Source organism: Mirounga angustirostris, unplaced genomic scaffold (genome assembly GCF_029215605.1).
Source record: "Mirounga angustirostris isolate CCGP_5_RB_7025 unplaced genomic scaffold, mMirAng1.0.hap1 SCAF_11, whole genome shotgun sequence".
Lineage (NCBI taxonomy): Eukaryota > Metazoa > Chordata > Mammalia > Carnivora > Phocidae > Mirounga > Mirounga angustirostris.
This window is the reverse complement of record NW_026991719.1, coordinates 43,674,068-43,687,996: the sequence shown is the minus strand read 5'-3', so window position 1 is coordinate 43,687,996 and position 13,929 is coordinate 43,674,068. Positions and strand designations below refer to the sequence as shown.

At 40.3% G+C, this 13,929-nt stretch overlaps 1 protein-coding gene across 1 annotated transcript; it reads right to left on the bottom strand.

Annotated features, from left to right (window-relative positions):
• Nucleotides 1-7,025: 7,025 nt before the first annotated feature.
• Nucleotides 7,026-11,975, bottom strand: BMP15 (bone morphogenetic protein 15). The gene is made up of 2 exons (XM_045891849.1): nt 11,630-11,975; nt 7,026-7,882 (listed from the first exon to the last, which is right to left on the bottom strand). Exons 1-2 carry the CDS (start codon nt 11,952-11,954, stop codon nt 7,026-7,028), a joined length of 1,182 nt encoding a protein of 393 aa, XP_045747805.1. The 5' UTR covers nt 11,955-11,975.
• Between the last annotated feature and the right edge of the window lie 1,954 nt (nt 11,976-13,929).

The following is a 13,929-nucleotide window of genomic DNA, read 5'->3' as shown; positions in this document are numbered from 1 at the left end:
CAGAAGAATTTCACTGTTCTAAAAATCCCTTGTGCTCCATGTATTCATCCCCCCTTCCCTTCTGAACTGATGGCAATCACTGCTCTTTTTACTGTCTGTGTAGTTTTGCCTTTTCCTGAATGTCATATGAATGGAATCCTACAGAATGTAACCTTTTTAGATCAGCTTCTTCCACTTAGCATTTAAGTTTTCTCCATGTCTTTTCATGACTTGATAGCTCCTTTCTTTTTATTGATGAATAATATTCCATTGTATACATGTAGCAGAGTTTATCCATTTATCTATTAAAGGACATCTTGGTTATTTTCAGGTTTGGGCAATTATGAATAAAGCTGCTATAAACATTAATATGCAGGGTTTTGTGTAGATGTAACTTTCCAACTTATTTAAATAAATAACAAGGAGTGTGATTGCTGGATTATATGGTGAGACTATATTTAGCTTTGTAAGAAACTGTTAGATGATGGTTTTCCAAAGTGGCTGTACTGTTTTTCATTCCCTTTGAACCAAGTAACCATTTCTCCCCAGACCCACCTAGGCGGACAGACTCCCACATACCTTCCTCCACTAGCAAGTTATCTCCTTCCTTCCAGAAGAATGTTTGAGGTATGTAGATCTCTCTTACTTCAGACTTGAGAAAAAGTGCTGAGCTGAAAGCTATATTTCAGAAGAAAAGAGAATCCATAACATAACATCAGCCACAAATAACTCCATTCTGCCAGTGTTTTCCTTGGGTATTCTGACAACTCAAGGCTTTATTGGCGGGCGGGTGGGGGGCTTGGGGGTGGATATGATGCCTGGATGCCTGCCACCATAAGGCAGGATTCTAGCAGTATGAGCTAGGAAGAGGAAGGCTGTAGTAGAGAAAATTTAGAATCAGGGGTCATGTGACTATGGGGACCAGCTCAGATGCACGCATGTGTACCTCTGTTCATATATATTTTTTAATTGGGTTGTTTTCTTATTGTTGAATCTTAATAGTTCTTTGTATGCTTTGGATACAAGTCCTTTATCTAATATGTATTTGGCAAATATTTCCTTCTAGTCTGTGGCTTGTCTTTACATTTTCTTAACAGTGAGCTTTGCAGAACAGAAGTTTTAATTTTAATGAAGTCCAACTTGGCAATTTTTTCTTTCTTAGACCATGTTTTGGTGTTATATCTAAGAAGTTATCACCAGGGCATCAGACAGATTTGGGTTAGGATCTGAATATCCACTCATTTGCTATGCTTTGTGACCCCAGGTAAGTCCAGAAACCTTTGTTTCCACAAATGTAAAATGAGATACTTGTTCAAGCCGAGATGAAATCATGTATGAAAATCCCTCAAATTAAAAAAAAAAAGAAAATCCCTAAAATATAAAACAAGATATATGGGGGGGGGGGAGGTCATCACCAAACCAAAGGTTACCTAGATTTGCTATATTATCTTCTCACAATTTTATAGTTTGATATTTATGTCTGATTCATTTTCAGTTAATTTTTGTGATAAGTATAAGGTCTTTGTCTAGATTTCTTTGCATGTGGTTGTCCAGTTATTCCAGCATAATTTGTTGAAATTATCCTTTATCAGTTGAATTGCCTTTGTATCTTGGTCAAAGATCAGTTGACTATATTTGTGTGGGTCTATTTGGGGGCTATTCTATTTCATTGATCTGTTCATTCTTTTACCAATACCATACTGTGTTGATTATTGTAGCTTTAAAGTAAGTATTGAAGTTGGGCATCTGTGAAAAAATCACAGCTACCATCAAACTTACTGCTAAAAGACTGAATACTTTCCTCCTAAGATTGGGAATAAGAATGTCTGCTCTCACTACTTTTATTAACATTGAATTGGAGGTTCTAGCCAAAGTATGGGCAAGAAAAAAAAGAAGGCGTCCAGATTGAAAGAAAATAAAACCATCTCTAGTCAACAGATGACATAAACTTGCATATAGAAAGTCCTAAGAAAGCCACCCAAACCGTTGAAGCTAATAAAGGAGTTCTGCAAGGTTGCAGGGTACAAGTTCAATGTACAAAAACTATTATAATTCTCTACACTAACAATTAATGGTCTGATAATGAAATTTAGAAAAATTCCTTTTATAATAGCATCAGAAAGAATTAAAAACCTAGGAATAAACTTAAAGTGTAAGCATATGCTGAAAAATGACAAAACATTATTGAAAAAATTAAAGAAGGCCTAAATAAATGGAAAGACACCCCATGTTTATGGATCAGAAGACGTGATAATATTAAGAAATACTACCCAAACTTATCTACAGATTTAATGCAGTCCCTAATCAAAAAAAAAAAAAAAAAGCTGGTATTTTTTCAGAAATTGAAAATCTGATCCTAAAATTCACATGGAAATACAAGCGACCCAGAATAGCCTAAACAATCTTGGTGAAAAAGAAAACATTTGGAGGATTTACATTTCCCAATTTCAAAACTTACACAAAGCTAGAGTTATCAAGACAGTGTTATATCCTGTTGTAAGAATAGACATGGATCAATGAAACAAAATTGAGAGTCTAGAAATAAACCCTTATATTTATGGTCCATTTTGAACCAGAGTCCCAAGACAATTCAATGGGGGAAAGATTAGTCTTTTCAACAAATGATGCTGCAGCAACTGGATATCAACGAGCAAATGGATGAATTTAGACTCTTACCTCACACCATATCCATAATTAACTAAAATGGATTAAATGTTACAGCTAAAATGATCACACACATAGGAAAAGACATCAGTGTTTGTCTTTATGACCTTGATTATTCAATATTTTTAGATGACACAAAAGCACAAGCAACAAAAGATGAAAATAGTTGACTCGTTTTCCAAATTAAAAACTTTTGTGTTTCCGGGCGCCTGGGTGGCTCAGTTGGTTAAGCGACTGCCTTCGGCTCAGGTCATGATCCTGGAGTCCCTGGATCGAGTCCCGCATCGGGATCCCTGCTCTGCAGGGAGTCTGCTTCTCCCTCCGACCCTCCCCCCTCTCATGTGCTCTCTCTCATTCTCTCTCTCTCAAATAAATAAATAAAATCTTTAAAAAAAAAAAAACTTTTGTGTTTCAAAGGACACCATCAAGAAAGTTAAAAGAAAACCCACAGAATTAGAGAAAATATTTGTAAATCATACATCTGATAAGGGACTAACATCTAGAATATTAAAAAAAAAAACACCTTTTACAACTCAATAAGACAACTCAATTAAAAACTGGGCAAATGACTTGAATGGACATTTATTGACAGAAGATATGCAAGTTGCAAATAAGCACATGAAAAGATTCTCAACATTATTCATCAATGCAACCAAAACCACAATGAAATACCATTTCACCTCCACTAGCATGGCTAAAATAAAAAAGACAATAAAAAGTATTGGTGAAGATGTAGAGAAATTCAGACCTTCATACATTGCTGGATTGTAAGATGATACAGCCAATTTGGAAAATAGTTCAGCAGTTACTCAAAATGTTAAACAGAGTTACCATAGGATTCAGCATTACTACTCCTAGGTATATACATAAGAGGATTGAAAATATAGGTCCACACAAAAACTTGCACAGGAACATTCATGACAGCATTATTCCTTTTTCTGTTTTTCTTCCGAGTTTTTAATTCCAGTTAGTTAACATACAGTATAATATTAGTTTCAGGTGTAGAATTTAGTGATTCAACACTTACATACAACACCTGGTGCTCAGCACAAGATTGCGTCATTATTCATAATAGTCAAAAAGTAGAAACAATTCAAGTGCCTATCAACTGATGAATGGATAAAGAAAATGTGGTATATTCTACAATAGAATTTTATTCAGAAATAAAAAGGAATGAACAACACAGATGAACCTTGAAAGCATTATGCTAAATTGAAGCAGTCACAAAAAGCCAAATATTATATGATTTGACTTATATAAATATCTAAAATCTATAGAAAATAAAGTAGATCAGTGCTTACCAGGGCCTAGGGTTGGCATAGAGGGATGGAGATTAATGGCTACAGGGCAAGGGCTTTTTTTGTGGTAAAAATGATTGTAGTGAATTTTGCACAACTTTGAATATACTAAAACCCACTGAATTAAACAACTAAAATGGTGGCTTTTATGGTATGCAAATTATATCTCAAAACAGTTATTTTTTTAAAAAATGGAGCAAATACCTCCTGTTTCATAGTGCTGTTGGGAGAACTAACTGAAGATATAAAACCTTTTACAAAACGAGGTACCCAAATATTTGGTAGAACTGAAATTTCACATGCTTTTCAGCTTGGTCCAGAATGGATAGAATATACTACCAAGGTAAATGCAACAGACCTCCAGGATCAGAATCAAGCTTAAATGCCTGCTCGTTTTGCAACCATACATTGAATGAAGTTCTGGTCTATTCACAGGGAAAGCCGGGACAAGGTGGACTTTGCTCTCTGCTTTCCCTTTCTGGACCAAGTAACCGTTTCTCCCTACCCACCTGGGCAGACAGACTCCCACATACCCTCCTCCACTAGCAAGTTATTTCCTTCCTTCCAAAAGAATGTTTGAGGTATATATATCTTACTTCAGATTTGAGGGAAGAATGCTGAGTTGAAAGCAGTTTTTCAAAGGAAAAGCCACATGACATCAGCCACAAATGACTCCATCCTGCCAGTATTTTCCTTGGGTATTCTGACAACTCAAGGCTTAATGGATAATGTGGCCAATTAACCCTGAGCCTTTCATAAAAAGATTGTTTCAAATGTATTAAGTTTCAGATGTATTCAGGACTCAAAGCTAGGAGACCATGATTTTCTGAAAATTCTGAACACTGAAATGCTCAATTCAGAATCTGGTCCTGTGAAAAAGGTCTGTCTTCAGGCCTGTCAGGTATTTGTGTCTACCCCAAGCAGGCTAGGGAAATATCTAGACTGGAAGCCCACATTTTTTCTATGTCAACTTGCCACGTATTACAATGATTCTGAAACTGCCTCATTCAAGAGCATAGCTGTCACATTCTACTGCAACTTGAATCATGGTTTTGAAATAATGGAGTACAAAAATAATCTTTATATACAACAGATATATTACATTTATTCCAATAGAAAATAAATGAAATGGGAACACTAAAATGTTTCATGTTAAGAATGCATCACACAAAGTATCACTGTCTTATGTTTGTATTCATCGAGGACCTACTATGTCCAGGCTCCAGTAATATGGAGATGGGTAAAACAGTTGAAAATCCTCAAAGGATCTCATCTTTTGGCAACAAAGTTACATTAGAATGTGTTAAAGGAAAGCAAATAGTGCTATGTGAGAACAGAGGTAGGGCATCTACCCAAGTCTGGGGTGTCATGGGGACATTGAGGAAATAAATGTCTGAGCGGACTCCTAAAGATATAAGATAGATGAAAGGATACTAAAAAAACAGCTCCTCTGGAAGAATAAAATTTGTATATTTATAGATGTGTAAGATGTTTTGTTTGGCTGGAACTAGTTATTGAGAAGGGAAACGGTAAGGTGAGTGAATTTGATGGACAGGTAAGAAAAATGGTGGTGGTGGGGAAGGGGTTTACAATTGGCAAATACATACACCTACCCTAAATCAGTCCCATCCCACTGTGAATGGCCATAAGACTAGTCAAGGAAAAGTTGGGCAGGGGAAATGACTTACTGGGCTTCCTCAAAGGGGCCCCTTGGGGAGGGCTGATCACTAGCAGTACTGCCTTAAGAGAGAACCTCGTAGGAGTCTGCAGCCCCACCCTTGGAGATTGGGGTTGAGCTCCCCACCACAGTTAAAGGGAACAAAGGAAATAAATTCCTTCCACCCACTCCCTCCCAATCCCCCAAACAGTCGAGATTCTCTTTAACAACAAAAATGATTTATTTGTAACACAGCCCAGTCTCCATCACTTCAGCACAGTATAGGAATAGAAAAGAGTCACACTGCAAACATCATTCAGTCTAAGCAGTACTTCATCCCTCCCCAAACAGCAAGCCCATCTCCCCCCAGAGATCCAGCCCAGAGCCAGATTGAACTCACAAACAGGCAAGCCCAGAAAGAAGTTGGCCACAGGCCTCAGAACATCTCACCCTTCCCCCACAGCTCTTCAAGCTTCCTGGCTGCAGTCTTCTACTCCTCCACCCCCAACCAGGCCAACTCCCAGCCTCTGAGCCGCCAGGGAGCTTTCTTTGTGATAATTAACAAGGATTTAAGTGTTAAATAAAACAATGCCCTGTGAAATCCATTGTTCCCTAGAAAGTTTAAAATGACTCCCCCACACATAATCCTAATCAGCAATGACAGCAATCCCTCTCTACACCATAGATGCAGGTGGTTTTGAAGTGATTATCCTCTCAGCTCCATATTCAAGTTTTCCTATTGGTCTTACTAAAGGCTGTTCTCCTTACCCTGGAGAAGGGAATCCCAGATACTTTCCCCAGATTCAGAGGCTGAGAGAAAAATTCCTGATATCTTAGAAAGACTCCTGTTTCCCTCCAAAGACTTTAATGGAGTTTATTACCTAAATATTTTTAATCCATCTGAGAAAAGTCAGTTTTAGATTCAGAGGGCAATGCAAGCAAAGAAGCAGGCAGTCTTTCTGATTAGGTACTAGTTTTGAGGATATAGGAGGCAACATAGGAGTAAAATCTCAAGTGGCTTTCTTAACCCAAGGTCTTCTAGAAAGCCTCAAATGATGGATACTAGGAAGATTTCACCTTTGCTGGCCTTAGTAGGACAATTGCGAAAGTTCTACCACCATGGACTGGTGACTTTTGACAAGGTCACTGTAAAAAAGACAAGAAAGCTGGGTATCTCCAAAAGAACATCTTTAAGGGCTCTGACAAGTGGTCAAGATGTACTAATGTTTGGTATCAGAACTGTTTGTATAAAGTGAGAACCTCATACATGGGGAGAAGAGACTTAAGTAACACGGCAAAGAATGGACCCCACAGAATGGGTAGAAGATCACAGGTAGAACACTTGCTGCTTCAAACATTGATATTTGTTGTTATGTTAAACTCTCTTCCAATTTCTCGGAACACCTGAGCTAGCTTTACCTTTGCTATCACCTGCATGTGCAGGACTGGGCAATCATATCCTCATACTCCTTGTACAAGATACTCCCATTTGCCTCAACCAAAAGGATGCTAATGGGAACATACTTATAAGGAACACAGGAGGGCCGAGGGACACTCTGGTCCACCAGCTCATTGACAATGTTCTGGATGATGGCATGATTGGGGGAATTGAGACCATAGTGTAGTACCCGAGGGCAGGCTCCTTTACAGTAGTTTGGGGTATATACGTGGGGAGCAATAATCCAGTGATCCCAGCCCAGCTGGTGGAAGCTGACCTGGAAAGGGTGGAGGGAACACTGGTTACTTTTAGGCCCACCATGTTCCTTGGAGAGGCCAGGGACCCAAGATGTGATATGGCCTGCTTGCCGGGTCCTCCGCAAGAGAAGAGAAGAGTCCTTTTCCATGAACTCCTCCAGGCCTCTGGGGTGAAGTTTGGCCTTCTGAACACTTTTATGAGTGTCATTGACATAGAGTAACAAAAAGGCAGTGTCCAAGGATGAAGTGCCATGCCACTGAAATTCAAGAACCTCACTACCTTTTTGCTGCCGGCACATGAAGCGGAGTCGTAGAACCCTGCGTCCTTTGGGATTCCAGAGCCTTTGCCGAACATGTTGTGTGATATCCATCTCTGTCCAAGCTTTGGACAGCAAGGAAGGCTTTGAAGAACCTCTTCCTGAAGGAAAGTGGTTGGTTTGGCTTTTCTGGACCCAGGGTTCCACATGGCAGGAGAGATGGAAATGAGCTAGGTGGAGTTGGTGGCGGTAAACCACAATGGCTCTGACTAGTTGGTATGCTACTTGGTTTGGTCTCAGAAGAAAATCCAGGGTCTTTATACGCCAGGGGCCTGCATTAGAGGGGACAAGAGCAGAGGATTAGCTTCTTACCTGCTAGCCTGGATCTCCCTCACAAATCTGCTCAATACAAACTAAGAGCTGTAAGCAGCCCTAAAAATAAAGATCATGATAATCACTATCACCTGTTGAGCATTTACTATTAGATGTTTTAAAGCATTAGCTCTTTAATCTGCAATAGCCTTATGAGATAGTAATTATCACCATTTTGCAGACAAGGAAATTGAGGCTCAGAGAAGCTATGCCAGAGGACATATAGCCAGCATATGGTAGAATCAAGATTTGAGCCCAAGTAGGTTTCCTTTAAAAAGAAATTGTGTTCCATTTTTAGATCACTCAGCACTAGATGGGAAAAACAAAAACAAACATCAAATATGTAATTCTTTTGTGTGTATGGAAGAGGATAGTCTTTATTAGTTGACTATTAAAAATGAACAATTAAGAGAATTGTTGAGACATGCATGAATTAAGAATGAGTCCTTCTGTCATACCATTATACAGATGTAACTTTGAGGTAACAGTCCGATATTGGGGACTATCTATGGCCTGCCATCCCTTCAAATCTGGGGCCAAGATGCTACAAAATAATTCTATTTACCCATAGTGGGGGCAGCTGTTTTGCCATTTCTACCTTCTACATTAAGAATTGCTTCTTGAGCAGCTGTTCCTTCTTAAACCTTTTCCCCCTTAACCCTGTCTCTCTTTGTTCACTCTTTACTGGAAATGATTCTTCATATACTGCATTCATTGTACCACCATTCCCCTAAATACCATTTTCAACAAGGCCTTGGTCAGATAAATATTTTGTTTGCTAAGAATTCTACTAGAAGCTGAAAGCCTCTTGGCGATTAAGCGTTTTAATCCAGACTGAAATGCTGACACCCAGTGGCCAAAGGGTTGGAAGGCTGGGCCTGCAGTGCTCTGAATTTCTGCACCCCCTCCTGGAAAAAAAGGTCAAGAGCAAAGATTACAAAAACCAGGCATTGCAGGAAAATGCCTCCTTTTATCTTCAAACATCTTATCGCTAAACATTTGCATGTTAATTTACATATTATTTACCTAACCTTCCTCCTTCCCTGAATCCACAAGCTTGGATTTTTCAGTAGGCCTGGACTGGGCCAATGTAGAAGTGCTTTAATGTCTTGAAGCATCAGGATATTTTTTCATGGTTCAGATTCAACTTATGCTCAATACACCCTCAAGTTTGGGGCACTGGACATCATTCACACAAAGCCAAAGCCAGACTTGTATTTGCTTTCTCAAGTTATTCTACATTCCCATCTTATAACCATCTTTCCAAGAGGCCCACCCATACACCTGCCCCACCCTGCCTGAGAAGAAGCCCAACCCAACCTCTAGCAGGCTGTCTGGTGAGGAACTGCCCTTTCCTTTCAGACCTTGACATCACATATTTCCTGAAGCAGGGTGGAGTGGCTAAGGATCAGAGCCAGGAAGGGTCTGCTCAGAATTTTTCAGGGAAATGGCTGACTCACACATCCTGTGTGATTGAACCCGGCATAGCTCTCCAGGCAAGTTCAATTCAGCTGGGTCATCTCCTAATGGAGAGATCTGCCCTGTGCTCTTGTCATCCATTTCTGGATTCTTTCCAGAGTCCCTAGATGCCAGTATGTCCCACAGTCAGACCAAGATAGTGCCCTCCTTTCTAGCTCCATATCATCTGTACAAAGTTTATTTGCACAGCTTTCTGCTGCACTCAGAATGAAATCCAGATTCCTTACAATGGCCTATAAGTCCCTGCCTTTCATCAGCCTTATTCCCTGCCACTCTCCACAATGCTCAATACGCGCCAGCCACACTGATCTTCCTTCTAAAGTCAGACAAGCTTGTTTCCACCCTCTAGGCCTTTGTACACATGGTTCCCTCTGCCTAAATCAGGCTTCTCTCTACTCTTCTCATGCTTAGTTTCTTATCTTACAGGTCTCAGCTCAAATGTCACCTCTTCGAAGATGCATTCCCTGACAATCCCATATAAAGGGAGGATTTGTTATTCTCTATCAAAACCTATTTCATTCTTTGATAGCACTTACCACAATTTGCAATTATCTGTGTTTACTTATCTGTCTCACCCATGAAAACCATGCCTGTCTTGATCATATCTGTATGCCAGCACCTAAAACAGTGCCTAGCCTTCAGTAGGTGTTAAATATTTGTTGAGTGAATCTCCACCCACCCCAAGCTATTTTCCCTTTCCTCAATCAGAATCATGTCTCTGCCTCTATGCACAGTCTCCTTACTCCTTCCTCAGGGTCCAGCTCAAATATTAGCTCTTCAGTGAAGTCTTTCATGGTCTCCCTGCTTCCCTTTGCTGGCTTTAAGCAGTGACTTATTTCTTCTTTCATGTCCTGGGAGCCCTACTGCTTATCCTTGTCAAAGCATTGGTCATGCTCTAACACCGTTTTGTGATTACTTATCTGTCCATTCTACCTTAATGGGAGCTCCTAAAGGTCAGGGAAACAGTTATTTGCCCTTCAGACCCAACCCAAACACTGTGCGGGGTGCTCAATTAAAATCTGTTGAGTCAGCACAGCAGAATGATTAAGAGCACAAGCTCTGGAGCCCAAAAACCTGGGTTTGACACCCAGCTCTACCAATTACTAGCTGTGTTACATTGAGTAAGTTACTCTGAGCCTCAGTTTCTTCACCTATAAAATGATTATGTTAATAGTACCTACCTCACATGCTAGTGGTGAGGATTAAGGAAGATAATGTTCGTGTTTTGCCCAATGCCTGGCACATGGTAAACTCACAATAAAGGTTAGCTAGGAGAATATTGGTTGTTTCATTTAAAGGAGGGAATGTAAACTAGGAAAGGCCCAAAATTAATCTCACCAGGTTCCCAAGATTTCCTAGAAGTTGATGACTTTCTGCATTCCCTAGAAAGCCCTGCACTTCAGAAGCCCACTGGTTTCCTGGATCAGTATCTAATGAAGATGTTTTTTAAATCAAGCATCATGGGAACAAAGAAAATTCCAAAATACCTTTAGTACCAAAAACCCAGACTAACAACATAGACTTAATAGAAAAACTGCTTGGTATACAAGGTTATCAATGTACTATAGCTAAACACTTGAGAAGTTATGGAGACTTCAGAATCAGGCAGACTTAACCTCAAATCCTATCTCTGCTACCCACTGTCTATGTTAACTTTGCAAGTTATTTGACTTCTGTGTTTTAGTTTTCTTATCTTTAAAAATTAGGCTAATTGCTCCATGACAGCTAATGGTAGCAGTCGTCCTTAAGGATTATATGTTCACCTAACCAGGTATACAGACCTTCCGATATTAATTTGTTTCTGTCCATCCTTGTAAATTTCCCCAACTCAATATCCTATGCACTTTGCCTTGTAAGAATACAACCACATATAAAGAGCCCCCCCACAAGAATGCATAGGAATATTTCTCAATTATAGTTTTCAGTGACATAACAAGCAATAAGACTTTCTTTGAAAGATAGGAGCTGACACATCATTCAGTTTTCCTGAGGTCTAGGAGAGATTCCTCAGGTAGGCCCCAAGGAAATCTGTTCTTAAATTGGGACCCTAGAGGGAAGCAGGCTTGAAGCCAACTTCTTCCAACTTTTCCATCCTTTGAAATCCAAGCCTGAGAAAACAACTCACACACTAGGCAATGAAGCCTGACAATAAACTCACAGATCCCCTTTCTCTACACTCTTTTTCCCCATTTCTCTTCCCTACAGGACAGTATGGTATGATAACTCACCTCTGAGAGGCCTTGCTACGGAGGACAAGGGTCTCACCAGCCTCACCATGGTGGCCCCAATGGTGCGATTCTCCCTAGGGTGACCACGTGCATCAGCTGAACGCTGGTACAACTCCAGCATGTACCGCAAAGGATGCCCTAGGACCTGGGGCTTCCTCTGCTGCTTGCCAGGAGCTTCTTCTAGCAGCTCCTGAATCAGGGGCAAGGAAGGGGCGTCAGCCATGAGGGCAATAGAGGGCTGCCCTACCTCTGTCATTTGGACCCTGTGTTCCATAAAAAGCAACAGTCCCCAAAGAAGAATTCTAAGGATGCTGAGGAGGACCATCTTGAAAGATGTGGTGTTCAGCAACACGTTCCAGCCCAAGCGCAAAGGATGTCACTCTGAGCCTTTCCTTTCACATAGGTAACTGCATCTGGCTCCACAACCACAAAATATGGGGCAAGAAGAAATGAGAGGCAAGCAGGCAAGTCCTATGTCAATTCTTCTAGGAGAATCTTCTGGACCAAAGGAGGTCTCCTAACTTGGCCTCTTCACATCAAAACAAACAGAAACAACAGGTGGGACAACACGGCATATCCTTCTTGCTCCTCAGGGCTAGGAATAAGATAACACTCGGATACTGAGGTAACCTTAAAGGAGAGGTCCATTCCAGGACCTGCTCCCTTACCTTATCCACTAGGATGAAAAAAAGCAGCCCTTGCTTGCTGTGCTCCACAGCTTTAAAGGTAGTTTCTTAATTAGTCATTAAAGGGCCAGAGACTTCTTGCCTCCATCCCACTTCCATGTGGCCTTTCCTCTAAAGCAGCATTTCCCAAAATGTGATCTGCTATTGACTTGCAGTGAAACTATCTTGGGTGATTGTTAAAAATGCAGACTCCTGGGTCCAAACCAAAACATGGACTCTGTAGAGGTGAGGTCCAGAAATCTGAATCTTAATAAATGCTCCAAGAAGTTTCCATGAACACTAAAATGTGGAAACCACTGTGAGTGTGGCTATTGGAACTTGAAGAAGATGCCTTAACAGTGGTTCTCAATCTTGGCTATTCATTGGAATCATCTGGGGAGCCTTAACTATTACGGATGCCTGGGAACCATCCTCAGAGATTCTGATATAGTGGGTCTGGGCTGTTATTAGGGCATTAGGATTTTTTTTAACTTCTGCAGGTGATTTTAATGTGCAGTCAAGTTTGACAGCTCTGACTTAGAATTTCTGGTTTACCGTTGGAACGTGTTAAGATCCTGAGTGGGCTTCATCAGAGAAGTCTGGAGACATTGGAAGATGAATCTGTAGAAGTTGGCTGGGAGCTCATCTCACTTGACTGGTTAATGGAAGGCACTGGACTGGACCAGTTAGTTAAGGCTGCCCCAGACCAGGATTCTACAAAAAAACTGGTAGGTGTAGTCCTGGCAATCTCCAAGTAGAAGCAGTTCGTCGGGGCTCTAAGGAGAAGGTGAGGCAGGAGGTCAAAACATAGCTCTAGGAGATGATGAGGCAGACATGATTTGTGGGAGGCCTTTACTTCATACCAAGAATATCTATGGACAGGCACCCCCATGGCATAACCAGCATGGACCTTGTAATCACACAGACCTGTTTGAATTGTGATTTTGCCTCTTCTCAGCTATAATTTAACACCTCCAACACAAATCTTTCATTTCCCTGAAGTAAAATGAAGATAACATGTTTTATCTCACAAGTTGTTGTGAGGATACAAGGAAATAAGCTGTTAATTACACAAAACCTAATTAGACACATGACATATTGTTACATGCTTGACATTATTTATTCCCTTCTTCCGTTTTTACTAACATGGCCTTGGTCCCTGGCATGTATTATAAAACAAAAGCCATAGGCTAACGGGTCCTCTGGGTCTGGACTCAAATCCCAACTCAACAACCCATTAGCTGAGTGACCTTAAGCAAGATTTCTGCCAGCCTGAGTTTCTTCATCTGTACTGCTGGCTCCTTCAAAGAGTTGCTGTTGTTGTATGTTGTATACATTTGTATTGTATGCAATAATATACAAGCAAAAGATATAAACAGATGATTCATAGTAGGCAAAATCTGAACAGCCAAAATATATGAAAATATGTAATAGAAATCAGAAAAATGCTATTTAAAACCACATGAGATATGATTTCATACCCTTTGGATTGGCAGCATATTAAAAGCCTGACACTATTAAGTTCAGGTGAGGATATAGAACACAGGTAGCTCTCTTACACTGCTGGTGGGAACGAGATTTGGTAAAATTGTTTTAGAGAATAATTTAGCATTATCTCTAGTGAAGATGAAGATG

Bases quoted from the DNA above. Each gene is read 5' to 3' on its own strand.
- BMP15 (XM_045891849.1), bottom strand. From the start codon at position 11,954: ATGGTCCTCCTCAGCATCCTTAGAATTCTTCTTTGGGGACTGTTGCTT. The intron at 7,883-11,629 runs GTGAGTTATCAT...CCTCTAATGCAG, and splicing joins CGTAGCAAGGCCTCTCAGAG to GCCCCTGGCGTATAAAGACC.